The sequence below is a fragment of the Alligator sinensis genome, unplaced genomic scaffold, assembly GCF_000455745.1.
Source record: "Alligator sinensis unplaced genomic scaffold, ASM45574v1 scaffold928_1, whole genome shotgun sequence".
NCBI lineage: Eukaryota > Metazoa > Chordata > Crocodylia > Alligatoridae > Alligator > Alligator sinensis.
In genome coordinates, this window is record NW_005842229.1 from 1,748,874 (window position 1) to 1,765,781 (window position 16,908).

Below are 16,908 nucleotides of genomic sequence, written 5' to 3' on the forward strand. Positions count from 1 at the left end.
AAAATATTAAGAAATTGTATGCTAAATGGTGTTCTCACCAAGCAAGGAACACTAGACTTTGATGTAAAATGTAAGGAATGGCATTAGAGTTGCTTCTTAGAAAAGATGCTAACCCTACTACCTCTAAAAGACTTAGACCAACATGGATCAACTTACAGTGAAATGGGCATAAATGGGATGGAATGGCAAGTAATGTAAAGCAGTTGTAAATCATTTCAAGGAGGACACAAACAACTGTCAGCCCCATCCATCAGTAACAAGATTCAAGGATAATAAAACAATCACTTAGTTTGGCCTGGAAACCCAGTATTATTTCCAACCATAAGATTTCCAAAAGTCTCTCTGCAGGCTTTGCCACAGTGACAAACTCTGAGGAGCTCTTATACTGAAAGTAGTTATGACTTGTTTCAAAATGCCAAATTAAAGACAAATTATGGAAAGAATATTGGACTTAAATACAAATCTTAACTACCACAATTAAAATCCACTTTGAAGCTACTTCGTGTGAGTTCTTTGGACAGGTCTACACATGTGCTTTAATACGCATTAGTATATTTTAATGTGTGTTAAAGCATCACTAAAAACTCTGCTCTTTAGTTAATGTGCATCAAAATAGGCTAACGCGCATTTTCCTAGTACCTCACAATGGAGGGCATTTGTACACATATTAAAAGTGCTCAGCCCTGCGGTGCAAAAAGTGCCTAGCGCTGTGTCGCATGCAATTGTATAAACAGTGAAATGCACATCAGCATGCAGAAAATGGTGGTGGCACACTTGAACTAAAAAACAGGTATTTTAGTTCAAAAGCGCACCATTGCCATTTGCTGCATGCTGACACACATTTTGCCGCATATACAATTGCATGCGATGCAGTGCAGAGAGCATCAGCTCCAGCACACCAGAGCACAAAAATGTATATGTATAAATTCCCAAAGATACTAAATAAGGCGCATTAACTAAAGTCCATTAATGCATGTGTAGATATTCCCTTTGCGTCTTGTGCCTGAGAACTGGGTGGAAATACTAGCCATCTGAACACAGATTAACTACGAATCTATACACAGTATAGAGAGCATACATTAGAAAATAGGGAGATCCTTGTATCTTATTTATGCAACTACAATGCACAGATTTGCAAGGTGTGCCATGGTGGTTCATTTCATACCCAACACTGGCGAAAGCATACTATTGTCTTCTCCTCCTGAGTTCAAGAAGACATCTAGTGCTTCTTGGTCAGACATGTCCATGAGATCCATCTGTTCCAGCATGTCCACATTCACTTCCATGGAAGACATACTGCCTATTGGTTCTGTGGCAAAAAATAATTCAATGACCTGTTAACTCTGATATGTTGTAAGCAAAACGCAATTGGCTTCTTTAAGAATTGATATTACTTGCCATGACTTCCAAAATTACTACAGCAATATACCATGCCATTAACTATTAAACAGATAATGCTCACTACTGCATATACTGGTAGGAAGTGAAACACTTATGTCTTTAATCAATTACCAGAACTAACTTCAGTCAACAAGATATATCTTAATGGCATCTCAACACAAGTTATTTTATTATACCAGCTGTGCTGTACAAAGGATGGGGACCACTAGAGCAATTAACTTCAAGAGGAAGTTTCAGAATCTCTAGAAGCAAAAAATATTACTACTCTCATACCCTTTTTGTCGTGAAAAGGGGCTGACATCACTGCTTTTTCAAACAGCTATTTTATTAGCAGGAATATTTACAATGCAGTAGCATCCAGATACTCCCAAAAGAATGAGAGCCCCCCTACTGGAAGAGAAGGTCCAGAAATGCCTGTGAAGAGACAAGACTGCCCTAAGGAGATTACTATCCAGACTTTGTTGTCTTCTCGTCTCACAACTCTTTATTTCCTCACATGCACCCTTAATATAAATCTCTCAGGGAAAAAAGGTAGAGAAATGGGCTACACGTCAGTACCAATACATAGGTTGTATGTAGGTAAAACAACAATAATTCTTTCATCCCAAGAAAGTACAAGCATGCAAAGCTGATACTAATGTCCAAGACACTGGGTAAGGACGGGGATTTCACACCAGCGATGTTTAATGAAAAATCCTGATTTCTGAGAGTATAAAGACGCCCAGTGCTTGAAGGCCCATCTGCTCCTTCGATTGAGTGGTTCTCGCCCTTTTTGAACTCGATGCCCTCTCCATAACTTTTGTAAATTGAGTGGCACCCAATCTCAAAAACTATTTTTTATATTACAGTGCTTGCTTCCTTGTCCAAGGGCCAGGCAGGGACAAGCCTAAGTCTGTGTTTATCTGCTTATCTCCTCACACCTCGTATCGCCCTTCAAAGGATCTCACTTCACTGCAGTTGAGAACCACTGCTTTAATCTAGTGAACAGCATGTTACCTAGGCAAATACTTTCAGCCGTCCACTCTGAAAAATGTATTTTCATTCTCTGCCACAACTGCACATCATAAATAACAAATATTAGTTACTAACAGATTTCATCTGGTTTTATTTACATTTAACTTCACAGTAAAGATTACACTGCAAAGCATGAGGCTGAAGCAACAGTGAAGACATGTAGGTGAAGCACCTGAATGTAGCTGACATTTAAATGTAAAATGAGATGCAACTCGACCCTTTCTTTTTGTTACTGGATTTTTCAATTAAAGTGCATCCTTGTGTTTGACACCAGCAACCCAGCAAAGTACTATATGCAACAATAATTCACAGTTGTTTCTTGATCAGTCCTGGTGGCTAAGTTATAAATCCAAGATCAAATGCACATGCAGACATGCTGATTTTGTTTCTGTATCACTCTGTGAGGGCTTCCTGTCTACTTACCATACATTTTACTAATGTTGTACCAACCCACCAAAGCAAGTGCAAAAGGAAAGCAATAGCCAGATCCATCCACACCCCACCAGCTCACTGGCCACTAGCATGGAAGTCACTTAAACTCACTAGGCAGAAGCTGGGAAACCAAGGCTGGGGTTGTTCTGGCCATGTGTACAAAGCCTGTTTGGCAGGCTTCTGGAGTTCAGCTTTGTACACATGCCCAGAACAAACCCCAGCCTTGGTTTCCCAGCTCCTGCCTCCATCAGGTGGGGGCACCCTCTATTCCTCCTGTTGGAAGTCATGCTACCATGCAGAAAGAAATGCAAAATTGACGGGGCAGAAGGAAAGAAAGAGGGAGTGAGTCTGACTCCCCAGCACGGTGGTTCATGCATATCACCTAAGAGAAGAACCTTTGAATTGCAGCCCTCTCCATGCATTGTTGAGGAAGCCTAGGCATCTAACGCTGGCCTTTCACTCTGGGGGCTGGACACCTAAAATACAGGTACTGGAATAGTTAAATGGGCTGTAATCCACTACTGTTCTAGCCCCCCAAAAAACACTTGCTCACTGGCCTCTAAACTACATGTTCAAAGTTTAAGCAAAGGATGTTCCAAAACTTGCCTCGTCTCTCTGCTATCTGCAGGTATCCTGTGGAAAGGTACTGCTCCATATCTTGCTGGAAGGCTTCTTCAAAGAACTTCTGACGCTCCTTTAGCTTCATCTGCTGGGTATGCTCCATATCCAAAACCTTCTGGGCATGCTCAGCATCTAGCTCAGCTGAAGACCAAGAGAGATCACATGCTTCAGAAATTTAGGTAGATCAGTAGATTTGCTTTTAACATGGCTCCTATCACAAACGCTCTCATCATAACTCATGCAAGTCCATTTTGCATCTCCAAGTTGATTGTGCCACAAAGAATAAGCGCCATTCTACATTCTGACAGAAGCCCATTTTTATTAAAATTCTCGAAGCAAAAAAATATAATACTGTCCAAACCTAAAGTATTTTTATTAAAAGCACAAATAACCTGCTTGAAGGATGGACACTCAAAAACTCAGTTTCTAACATGAGCCTTAATCAACCTCAGGAAAACCATTTTGTACATCCAGAAGGTAAACTGACTTGCCCCACTGCCCAAATCAAGTACAAGGTTTGGAGCAGATGTAAAAGGGATGACTGGAACCTCAATAAATTTACAGATACAGAGTAGTTTTGAGGTACAGAACTACAATACACAACAGGAGTTAGCACACAACTAAGGAAGGTGACTTAATGTACCATTCATAGATTTCATAGATTTCCTAGACATTAGGGCTGGAAGGGACCTCGAAGATCATCAAGTCCAGCCCCCTGCCCCAGGGGCAGGAAGTCAGCTGGGGTCAGAACAAGCTATCCCCTTTCTGCACAACAGTGCAGACCACTGTGGATCAAGTGTGTTCAAAATAGTTTGAGACATGAAGAATGCACAGGATGCATTGACATCTGGGGGACTGTGCTGTACTATATCACCTTCGCATTGTATGACTGCCACTGGGATGGAGGATATTATAAGGTTGTAGTAGTGATTACAGAATGGACAAATGGGCAGTATCCATGTCTGTGCACCTGAACGAGGATTTGAGTACTAGGGAATTTGGCATCTAAAATTGTTTCAGGTCATGTCTCTGCAGGTTCACAGAAAAAGTGGCAGAGGCTTACACATGCTAAGTTGTGTCCAACAGGGCTGTGCAAAGCTTCGGTCGCCGATTCAATCTGGAGGAGATTCGGCCCAATTTGGGGGCCGAATCTCTGAATCCAAATCAAAACAGGAGACCCATTAAAAGGTCTGAATCGAATCTGAAGCCTCCAAGTCAATTTGGAAAAGATTCGGAGAGATTCGGAGATTTAGACTGGCTGAGGAGAGGCAAGCACAGCCGATCTAAAATCAGCAGCTGCAAGATTCTGGCCCTAGCGTTTGTCCGTCCCTCGCCCCGGGAGGGGGAAGCTATGGAAGAAGCCCCCACGATTGCCCTGCCCTGCCCTGCCTGGCCCCCGCCTCCTGGCACTTAATAAATAAATAATTAAAAAAAAAAGCCCCGCACTCACCAGCTGCAGCAGCGTGGATCAGGGCCTCTGAGGGCTCATGGCAGAGCCCCCCTATGCAGTGCAGGGCAGTGATGATCAACCCCACCTGGCACCCGTGTGGTAGCTGCCCCATGGGGCAGGTGCAGTGCGGCTCAGCAGGGCACAGCGCACTGTCTGGAAGCTGGGGCCATGGGCTGAGCAGTGATGGGCTCCAGATGACTGCTGGAGCCATCCCAGCTCCCAGACAGCGCGCAGCACCTTGCTGAGCCACACTGCAACCACACCATGTAGGTGCCAGGCGGGGGGGGGGGGGGGCGCGCCCCAGCGCGCCACCCTGTGCTGTGCAGGGGGGCTCTGCTATGAGCCCTCAGAGACCCTGATCTCCACTGCTGCAGCCAGTGAGTGCAGGGCTTTTTTTTTCTTTTTTTCAGTGCTGGGACGCTGGGGCCAAGCAGGGCAGCCATGGGGGCTTCTCCTGCAGTTCCCCCCACCCAGGGAGAGGCAGGCACAGCTGGAGGAGCCGCAGGAGAACCTGCAGCCACTCAGCTGTGCCTGCCTCTCCCTGGCTGAGCCGAATCTCCAATTCTGATTCGGCCGAATTGAATGGGGACAGTGATTTGAATCACTGAACAGAATCACTGTCCTCCGAATCTGCATCTGAATCAGATACCTCCCTATTCGCACAGGCCTACTGTCCAACTGTAAGAGCTAGAAACAATCTGTTTTAAATAAAAAAAATACATTCTGCAGGGATTATTAGAGAAGCTCCCTAAATGCCAGGCATGTTCTTCTTAGCTGTCAGCACTGGAATGCTAGAGTCCGGTGTCTAGCTTCTATTAAGATGGTTTATATAAGGTGACCATCTTGCAGCAGCATGGGCAAGTTGCATACAAGTAAACTAGATTACTTTTGATGCTCTTAACTGATTATTTTTATAAACCAATATTCTATTGTCTTTTTTCAAAGGCGGCAAATAGAATTTGGGTGTGTGCAAGCATTACACCCCTGGTCGGAGAACTGCAGAAACCCAAGACCCAGACCCCCAGACCAAGGCCCCCAAAGCCCACCCTGAGACAGAGGGGTAGTGATCCACTGCAGATTGCTAAAATACAAATTGACATGCTTGCAATGAACAAGGGAGAAGACATGCTCTGGGTCTCCTCTTTCAAAGCCTCACTTCAAGAAGGGAGTGGGGATTGTGAGGAGTTCACTAGCGGGGAGCGTGGTCCCCTGAGGCAGCCAGTCAATCACCAATGCCCTATGAACTCAGCTGCTCTCAGCACTGGCAACACATGCTATCTATGCAGTACCTGCTCAGCCCCTCCAGCATTTGTACAGGGCTCCCCCAGTAGGTTTTCCTATTGAGGCAACTAAACTTTCGTCTGATGTTTATATGCAGCCCTTAATTACAACAGAATAAAAAATTCAATGTGCTTGCTCTGGAATTTCTTCTTGCTTGCTCCTCAAACAGTGGTTTGAAATCAAAAAGGAAAGTTTTGAGTTGGGCCAGCAAAGCCAAATTAAATATCTGATAGCTCTTAAATTTCCCAGTCACTATGGCCATTTACCTATGTCCAGGAATATTAGGGCTAATATTAGTTAATCACTTCCATGATTGCTCCAGCCATTTTAAGTATAAGCTGTTCAGACTGAGCCAAATGTCCTGCTCTCACCCCACAACCCCCCCTGGCAGATCTAGTGCATTTGGTGCCCAGTCCAGGACTGTGCCACATGCAATGGACACCCTGGATGGTTCAGGATGTATGTGCCACATGTAGTGTGTGGGACAACTCTGAGACCGAGAGGCAGCACCGGATGATGGGAGCCCTGCAGGCTGTATCTTTGACATCCCTGTTACAAAATAAAAAGACCAAAATACATCCCACTCAGTCAAGTGTCATGACCCATAATACCAACTTTTGCTATTCAATATAATACCAGTAGCTTTATCAAGGTAATTAGTGTATATTACTAACTGTGAAGAGCATTAGTACAAATTTCAGTAACCTTGCACAACTTGTACTTCCAGTGTGCAATCAATTGACCAGCTAGCTAATATCAACTACTTTACTTTTTATAGCGACAAAACCAGAGCTGTCTGACTTGATAAAAGCCTCATAAAGATGTACTTCCTTCATGGGAAGCCCAGGAGGAGAGAGTCAGTAACAACTTCAAGAATTTCTTCCCTCCATTGTTTCCCAGTTTCTATCAATGGTGCCTTATTTAGAAAGGAAGGATACTTATCTTTAGGGCCTGGTTTAAATCACGGGCCCGTCTTGCTAATATCATGGTCCGATCGTGTCAGGGGATGCCATTTTCAGGCCCAGATTGTGGTGCCCTCTCCCATGATGAGGGGACAGGGTTGGGGCAAGGTTTAATGGCAGCAGCAGAGGCCTTGCTCATAAGGCTTCTGGATCACTGCTGAAAAACCCATGGCCCCCCTAGCTTCCGGGTAGGAAAACTGGGGTGTGGGAGGTTGGGGGAACTTTGGGGCTGCCTTGGCAGATGGCCCTGGCACCAGGTAGGGGAGGGGCTATTTGCTCCTTCGCACATGTGGTCTCTCCCCTGTCTCCAAACCCTGGCACCCCTGTTTTCTTGCCCAGAGGAGCAAACAGTCCCTCCTCTGTCTGGTGCCAGGGCCGTTGGCCCAGGCAGTCCCAGAGGTCTCCTGCCCCCCCCACAGTTTTCCCACCCGGAAAAGCAAACAGCCCCTCCCCTCCCCTTCCCATGCCCAAGCTCTCTCCTCCCCCTGTCCCTTTTATGACCCCTCCTCTCCCTCCCCTGGGCTACTAGGATTTTGCTGCTGGCTCAGGAATGCTTTCCCCAGCCTGCAGCAGCCGTCTTGTTGCAACAAAATGCAATTATATGGCCACTTGCTGGGGAACTCCCCGGTCATATCGTGGCATTTCATTGCAAATCACATTTTTCATGAAAACCATTTAATTTCATGATTTTAATGAAAAATCAAGATTTAAACCAGACCCTACTTATCTTACAGTAGCCGGAGTCCTTTGAGATGACTTTGGCCCACAGATCTAAAGTGCATGCACCCCACACATTGGAGCCAGCAGCACTGGCTGGGGCTATACTTGTCACTGCATGCCTTGCATACGCCACCCTCAAAGCCATATATGGTAGACTATCCTCCACTGCCACTTAGGTCCTCCACAAATACAGGTATCCAGGAAAAGAACTCCATAAACAGGAGGAGGAGGAGGAGTCATACGTTCCAAGTGGACAAAAGGATCTTGAAGAATTCCCCTCCTGGTATAAAATACAAATAACAGATCAAAGGGGTGCTCCCCCTGGCATGCAGTACCTCAGCTATCTTTGAGCGGGAAAGGTCATGGTCCTTAAAGAAAGTTTCTTAATCAAGGTCTACTCTCTTCTTTTAGACTTCCTGATGAAAGCAGTCATGATTTTCAGTACATGGTTATGGTATTCACAGCTCTCAGTCCAGTGTTAAAAGGGTCTATGATGTAGTCTTTGCCACTGAATGGCCACCTGAGTGAGGCACCTGCCTTCAGCTTGTTCTTTACATACTCAGAGGGCCCAGCTATGAGAGCTTGTCTCGATGGAGATAACCATACATGGCCAGCAGAGCCTGATAACTGATTCCCTTACTGTAGGTCAGCCAAATCTCCCTCACCCACCCCCAAAAACCCCCTAAAACCAAATGCTTTCCCCCCAAAAAGGTCCATCCTTTTAGTGTCTTGAACCCTGGGCACTCTCTTATGGGATCAAGCTCCTTTAATTTTTCACAGGCAGCTGTTACAGCTAAAGAATCAAAGCCAGAGTGGGGTGAGGGTAGGCAAGGGGGGAGACTCTTTGTGGGGAAGTTGCTTATCTGCAAGCTGCTCTTTTGCATGGGGCTGTCACAGATGCAGGATTTGTCAGAAATCTTTTGTCAGCCTAAGGATACTATCACTGACTAGCATGGTCAAGTAGCCTTGGGAGACCAAATGCAGACAAGTTTCCTCAGCAGAAGTCAATGACCAGAAGATGACTGAAGACAAGGATCAGCATGTATTTGAGAAGCATAAAGTCTCTTAAAGCCAAAATACCTCCTGGTACCATAGCAGTTCCTCTGGCAGCCACAGCACTAGCATAAATCAGTTTAAAGACAGAAGACCATTTTGTAGAGTGACTCTTCCAAACCAGTAACATCCCTACACACTTTTTAATCCATTTTTAAACAGATATCTTGAGTACTCTGCTAACAAAAAGGATTTGCAAACTCTACCCTTCATAAACAGCCCCAGTGGTTGCTGCCTAAAATTGTAAGCTCATACACATTAGATCGGGGTCAGCAACCTGTGGTCTAAGGATGAGATTAGGACAACAGAGCTGGGGGGCTTTAGTGGCATTTCAGAGACAAGAGACTTTCCTTGTGTACCAGCTGGGCAACAGCATACCACGAGGCCAACAATGTGGGTCAGGTTGTTGAAACCAGGCCAAACTTACAGCTGAACTCCATTAAAGTGGCCTCCTACTGCAAAATATTGCCAGTCCCTGTATTCCAGTGATGGTGGAATTTATGTGGATAAATATGCAAATGGTAGTCTTCAATGAAAAAACACTATAAAGGTATTTTAAAGAGCATTATTGATTAAAAGCAATAGCATTTTAAAAGCAGTTAGAGATTATAAAAGGCATCACCAAACAAAACACATCAGGAAAACAGGTTTAGAGAAATCACTTGCTAAGCCCTCTATGACAAGGTTGCAGCACGTACTCCATGACATTGGCCCATGAAAACATCCGTAAATAGCTGATGTTATTCTTCAAGAACGTTGCAAAAGAAAATAATTGAAATGTAGCTACTAGAGAGAACTTAAAGTCATGCATTTTTGTTGTATGGTATATGGTAGTATACAGTAGATAGTAACCACGCAATCCCTTGAGCAATGTTCTTGGTATGATCCTGAATGATAAGGATTCCTTAACTCTTGTGAATGATGCAGAAATGCTATTCAATTGTAGTAATAAAAGCCAGCAGCTATTACTGGCTATAGAAATCTCCTGGCTTTCCCATAATATTTTCTGACAGTTTTGCCTCTATACCAAATATAACTAGAACTACTTTTTTGCTGCTCTGAATAGAGATAGCATCTAAACAGCAAATTAATTTCTGCAACCTCTTACTAAGAAATTCACTGCTCCAGGTTATCTTTTGCCTAAACTTTATTTTAGTTGTTTAAATTGTCACTGACCAAAGTCATGTATAACATGGTTATGTTCCAAGTAAATTTTGTTTTCTAGGAGACAAGAATCAATTTAACATTTTAGCTGAAGGTCTCCAAGCTCAGTAAGTGAGAGCTAACATCAAAATGTCGTTGTATGATTTTTACACTTCTGCCAGAGATCATAAAAACTGCTTAGACTAAGCAAAAGCAAACTGCTACACTAAAGATTTCTCTTTGCTTTCAATAACATCAGTGAAGTATGAAAACATTCAGCAAATTTGAAGCAACAGAAAACAGGTGCATTGTTCCCTTTACATAGCTATTTTGAGTTACATCCTGCGTCATCTGCGTATGCGTTATATAATGTTAGTTTATAAAAGACTTGAGTAAAGTTGACACCCATTTTGCAAAGAGTCATATGCAGAGGAAAAGTATGAACCATATATTGCCATAGTGCCATACATGAACTTCCACTGATATCAATGTGGTTTGACACATGCGTCTTTGGGCATTATTGTGCTTTCCGACCACAGTGCCTGTGAGTTACATTTCTCAGCAATACCTCCATGTACAGAGAAACTAGGGAGTACAAACACAACTAAAGCCAAGAAGCCTGTAGGATTTATACATTTCAGAGTACAGGCAAAAGATTAACGGTATAATGTATTCCTGGGTGTCCTTATAGTTGCTTTTTGATTTACATTTCTGATATCTTTTAGCATTCGGAACACACATTTACCAAATGCTACACTCCTATTACAAGGTTAATGTTATAGCAGCCAGAGCTCCTGGGACTAGCTTCTGTTTCATATTTACTAAAAAATATTTTTCCTTTAATTAAACTCTATCCTTAAAAAGTACTAACCATATTCACTGTCTTGGCTGGAGACTGCAAGAGTTCTAGATCAAAATGAACAGCTGGTTCCCATATACTTGGAGACCAAGAGTATCATTAGCCATGATACCATCAGCCTGACTGCTTAAAGTTGTTTCTACACACCTAATCAGCCAGCACAAAAGTCCAATGCCCAACTAAGGCAACAAATTGAACAAATACTTCTTACTTTCACTTGTTCAACACTTCCAACTTATTCATAAAGTTTGCTGTAAGTACATAAATCAGTCCAGAAAAACAAATAAAATGGTCTAGAAAAATAAGTTCGGCAAAAGCAGCAACTGAAAATAGGTAACACATTGCTGAGGTTGCTAATATGTCTCGTCCCTAACAGACTTAGACATTTTCACTTCCGTAAATTGTCAAAAGGGATACGTTTAATTTTGCTGAGTTAATTTTAGACACTGTTGTTCTCAATTAGCTTTTCTTTCAAAGTATTTCTTATGTTCCTTTATACCAGGGGCAGGCAAAGTCCAGCCCATGAGCTAGATTCAGCCCACAGCAGACTCCATTTCCCAGCAGTCCCTGCCTGTGTTGCAGCGGCCAATTTCCATGGAAACCCCAGGAGGGGTTGGGGCTGTGACAGCGCGGGGCCAGGGTTTCCATGGAGACCGGCCCAAGCAGCGCTGGCAGGGTATGTGACTGGACGGGGGGCTTCTCCAGCCTGGAGTTGTCATAGCCCTGCCCCTCCTGGGGTCTCCATGGAAACTGGCTGTAGCAACACAGGTAGGGGCTGCTGGGAGCTGCAGCCCGGCCCTGCTTTATCCAGTTCTTGCAGCCAGGCATCAATGCAACTGGATTACTTGACATTAGCAAATCAAATTCCATGTCTCTGCTACAAGATAATGCTTGAAAGACAGTGATGGATACCTTTTGCTGTACTTTTCCAGCAGTCTCTGCCACAAAATTGTTACCTGTAACAATTCACCAGTCAAGGAAAATGGTAATTTGGACGATAGGCAAATACCAGCCTCTTGCTGAGACAAACATGGTAGAGTTCCTGGTATTCTTCCCTAATGGACCATGAAGATCTCTCCCAAATCTCACATGCGACTCAAACACTAGGTCTAGCCATGTAGGCTAGGTATAAACCAAGGCAGAATCGGTCTAAGTTGCAGTTTTCTGTAAGCAGTGCAGTTTAGATCGGTAGTGAACTGAACACACATTTGCCCCAGGGGGGCACACAGGCTGCCTATCCTAAACCGGGTTCCACCATTTTTAAACCAGTCTATGTATGTTGAACTTCTGTTCTGTTATGGGTTTAGACTGGTTTCTGATCATTTCTATCAGTAAAAGTCCAGTAATGTCCATACCTGGCCTTCAAGACCGAATTAACAAATCCAGCATGTTCTTATTTGGGTCATCATACAAATGACATCATTCAAGCCAAATACTCAAGTTTGCTGTATAACAAAAAACGATACAATAGCTGAATAAATTATTTGAACCAAATAATTTATTCAGCTTATGACGCCCAGGCTTCTGTTTGCAAACTGTTCGTGATTAAATTAATATTTTCACATCAAGTCTTAAATTTTTTTCTATGAATTATTCTTATTTTTCTGCTCTTTCAACCTGCACATCCACTTTTGACAAGCATATATACACAAAAAGATTAAAGCTCTAAAATGCTTCTAGGAAGTAAAAGGTTAAATCAAAATTTAAAAAGTAGCATCAACCCTTAGCAACAGGAGATGAAAACACTTCGTATGCACCGCAGCCTTTAATGACAGGACTTGTCTAAGATGTTTGGTTTGTATAAGTGCTGGTCAAACTGAAATTAGTCAAAGTGACTAAAAGGTTTTAGTCAAAATTTGAAGATATTAATATAATTGCCTGAAAGGCTAATTTTTAAATTTTTCATCTTCAGTCTACTTGGCATGCTTTACAGAAACACTTGCGCACAGAAAGGAAGTAGAATATAAGCAAACATAGGAACGTGAGAGATTTGGGCAACTACTTTGCCAGATACCCACATCACCCCAAAGACTTCCAGAAATGGATCAGCAGTCAAGGCTACACAAGGAAACAACATTCATCTGCAAGAAGATGTCTGTCAGAGTACTAAACAATACATTAATCAAAGCATAACTCTAAATTGACCCATTCCTATTACCTTTACTGCCTCAGAATATTTTCCAATACAAATCAACAAATTTTCAAGGATGCCTCTCTCGAAACTCAGCAAGGACACCAATGAAGATGCTATCCTACTAGAGAAGGGTACTTGATCTGAGCCTTCAGGAGGCCGAGAAGTGATGAAGCCCTGATTCAAGATAGCACATAAGCATACTAATTTTGACCACTGAGTTTATTGGAAATGCAAGCCTGGAAAAGGATGCTTTTCTGGCTTATGTATTACAAATTTTACAGTAATCATTGCTGGACACCATAATCGTTAGCAACAAGAAAGCAAGCATCATGCAGTTTTCCAATACCAAAGCTGAGTTGACTCCTTCTCCTCGTTATTTAGAAATTAGAACCAACTTTTTAAAATGGAATACCACTGCTCTGGATAGCAAGAGCAGTTTTTACACACACTCATTTTCTCTACATGTATATGCCTCATGGAAACTGAAAGAGGAAAAAACCAAAATGCATGTATTCCCTGTCCCTCCTAATCTTAATTTATTCCTTTATCCTTTACATATAGGTTTCCCTTGCATTATGCTGTACATGCGTTTCTGGAAAACGGCAAATAACTCGAATCTGCATAAAGGGAACCCACTTTACAACGTAACAAATAGGGATATGCTCCAAGACGTCGACTGTATTGACTCCCAGGCCCATTTTTACGACTTTTACAGGACAATTTTGGTACTCACCAACAGCAGACAGTACACACAAGCACAGGGCACTATCATAATGGGGATGACAACCACAGAAACGTGTCGCAGACAACGAGTGAGGAGCACAGATCCGCACAGGAGACTATATTTTGATGCACATCACCCACAATGCAGCACACAAAGCATCTGACTGCGGGTTTCTACCACACGAATCGCGTAAGAGTGAATTTACCTTGCATATAATGAATTTTTGGTATAAAAAGGGTCACTGCATAAGAGTGAATTCACACATACAGAACCCACATAAGTGAGGGAAACCTGTATTGCAAATCTCTGGTTACACAGACGAAATAGTTTTCTCGCTCTTTAAAGGGCCCAGCTTCCTTGGAACAATGTGATTATAAATTCATTCTGATTCTTCTCTCGACACTGGTTCCTAACATTGCAGAATTCAGAGAACATGGAAACTCTCAGACTGGTTCAGTGACCTGGTCGTATAACATCAGCATGTACAGTAATAGATTATTTTTCAGTACATGAACCAAGTCCCAGTGATGCAACCAGACTCCAAATATGAAATGTTAATCCTCTTGAAAGGCCCTTGCAAACCTGTGATTGATCTAGCTCCTAGCCTGTTTTCTGTGTGTCATTGAACTACAAAAAGCTTTCTTTTGTCCCACAGTCCAAAGGATCTGACCCCTTAGTACAGCTAAACATTTAATTAACTGATTACTCTAAATCAAAATGACATGTTAACAGTCACTTAAAAAAATAGAAAAAGTTTTTCCTTTTACAATGTTTTTGAAAGTCTCTTCAGAAAACATGCCTTTTCCCTAGTGCCCCATTTTAATTTTGGCAGTACAACAGCTATAATAGGGCTAGTAAAATGTTACTTATCTTTCAGTTGACAGAAACACCTCATTTTGGGCCTTTCCTACCCAAAAGTCTATACCATATATGGAACACACACACGCATGCACCCACACGCAGTCATTCATATGAAGTCTATATATTTTACAATTGGGAATGATTACTGGCAAGCGTGAGAAACAACTGACTTCACAAAAGGCATAGTAAAAAATGGGTAATTTTACTACAGCATCAGTTCAAAGCAGCAACATACAGCAAGGGATGCTGATAATGGCCACGAGTCAGTTGCGTAGTTTCAAGTAAAGCTTCCAGGTTTCAAACAGTATCTACTTTACCTGTCGACTGAGTTATGCTAGTGCAGTACTCTACCCCTGAGCAGATTACACCACAGGGAAGATCTTTCCAGGAATTTACATGGGGGTTGCACTAAACAACCTGAATTGCTGACTCGTATATAGCTATCTTGGCTAGAAAACGACCGGATACAGCTCACTGCAGAGAACTATACTAAAATCAAAGCTAAAACTTGGAAACACTCCTCCCCTGCTCTAGAATCCATCTGCCTTTTATCAGTTTATTCAGTGAGGGCTACTAAGAATGCTTTAAAAAAAAAGAAATATAAGCAAAGTAATACGGTTTACCTATCATTTGTGTGCATGCCTGTCCTTCCTGTTACCAAACGTATCTGGTTTGAGAAAAAGCTTTCTTCCACACAAGCCAGGTTTGAAAAGCACCCATCAGTCCTGACTAGAAGTTACAAATCTGCGGTTGTCAGTCAGCCAGCTATGCTAGGCATGCTTGAGACGCCATTAAACAGAAAAGCCAAAAAAAAAATAATCACGTGGGCAAATATTTTGATGTAGTTAATATGCATTCATGACTGGAATGCTCATGGACTGCCCGACTGAAATACGCCAGAAATTTCAGGGGGTAAAGCAGAGAATGCATTTTAATAAATATATGTTTAGCCTCATTTATTTATTCTTAAAACAATACTAGTAAATACTGTGATACATTATGGAAAGGTCTCAATAATAGGAGGCTACAATAAAGCACTGTGCTCTCAAATTTTAGCTGAGAAATGGAATCAGACCACTGGCTGAGTTTGAAGGAATTAATGGATTTGTGAATAAATCAAGATACAAACCTCATGTGCCAAATATCACTTGTGAGTACTAACAAACTAGTGAAAGTTATATGTTTACATGTCATGCATTTTAAAGCGCTCTCTAGTGTAAAACTCTGAAAAGTGGAATAAAGTTTCAAACCTATGCTCAAATTTTTAAAATCTGGTCATTTTCTTTTCAAGTCTCAGGTCCCTAACTAGTGGAGCAGGCAGGATCAGTGCAATCATTTATCTTGGAAAATATAGATGCAGATGAGAAATAAGGCCTTTTAACAGTGTCAGTTCCACTTTCAGACAACGTGACACTTCACAAGAAATTAGCCACATAAACTATCCTTTAAAATGTCTTTGAAAACTATTAAAAATGTAAATTCCCAGGCAAACTACATGAAGCAGCAGACTTTCTAGATCCCTTTAGCTTTTCATTTTCAGATGCAGTTATTAATATCTGAAGATTAGCATATTAGCTCAGTTAAGAGGAAAAGTATACTGTAGCAGAGGTACTATCAGCCACGTGGCAATTTCTCAAAGTTACCTAGCAAGCACTCTAGAAAGAAATTCACTTACCTTGCAAGCTATTCCCACAAAAATAGATTGCTCATTGGATCTCTGCAAGCCACCACATTGAGCCTGATTAAATCCCGGAACAAACTGCTAAATACAACTGCCTTTGTCTCTCAACATTTCAATTTTTACCAGCATCTGGAGGAAAAGCAGCTTCCCACATATACCACAGGAAATACTACTTTGGAATTACATGGAAGCCTTTTTCTAACTTTTTCAGTTGACTGCCAAGAAGTTATCAGGACTGAGGGACACTAAAAATACGTTCTGCAGCACAGTAAATATGTGAACCAGGTTTAAATAATATACAATCATATACGCTTAAAATATATCCAAATTCTTTGCATAATTTTGAAGAAGAATCATCTTTACAGATAGCATGGTGACCTTTGTAGACCAGTGTATTAAAAAAAATTCCTTACTACATTTATATTTGTTTCACTTGCATTCATTTCTTTCTTGATTTTTCTTTTTCTTGTGTTTACAGAGTCAGAATAAAAAATGCTGAGATTCTTGCTGAAAAAGATCATACTCATCTGCTCTGGCCACTAGTGGCAGGGATGCACCCGGGCCCCGGGGGA

The 16,908-nt window shown here is 42.1% G+C and overlaps 1 protein-coding gene across 7 annotated transcripts in view; it reads right to left on the bottom strand.

Annotated features, from left to right (window-relative positions):
• The window catches only part of DTNBP1 (dystrobrevin binding protein 1), a 122,366-nt gene that overhangs the window by 5,663 nt on the left and 99,795 nt on the right, over positions 1-16,908 (bottom strand). For all 7 annotated transcript variants that reach the window (XM_025208434.1, XM_025208437.1, XM_025208435.1 and 4 more), the window contains 2 exons: positions 3,454-3,609; positions 1,166-1,309 (listed from right to left, as the gene is read on the bottom strand). In XM_025208434.1, the coding sequence (XP_025064219.1) occupies positions 1,166-1,309; positions 3,454-3,609 (300 nt within the window). The remainder of the gene's footprint in view (positions 1-1,165; positions 1,310-3,453; positions 3,610-16,908) is intronic.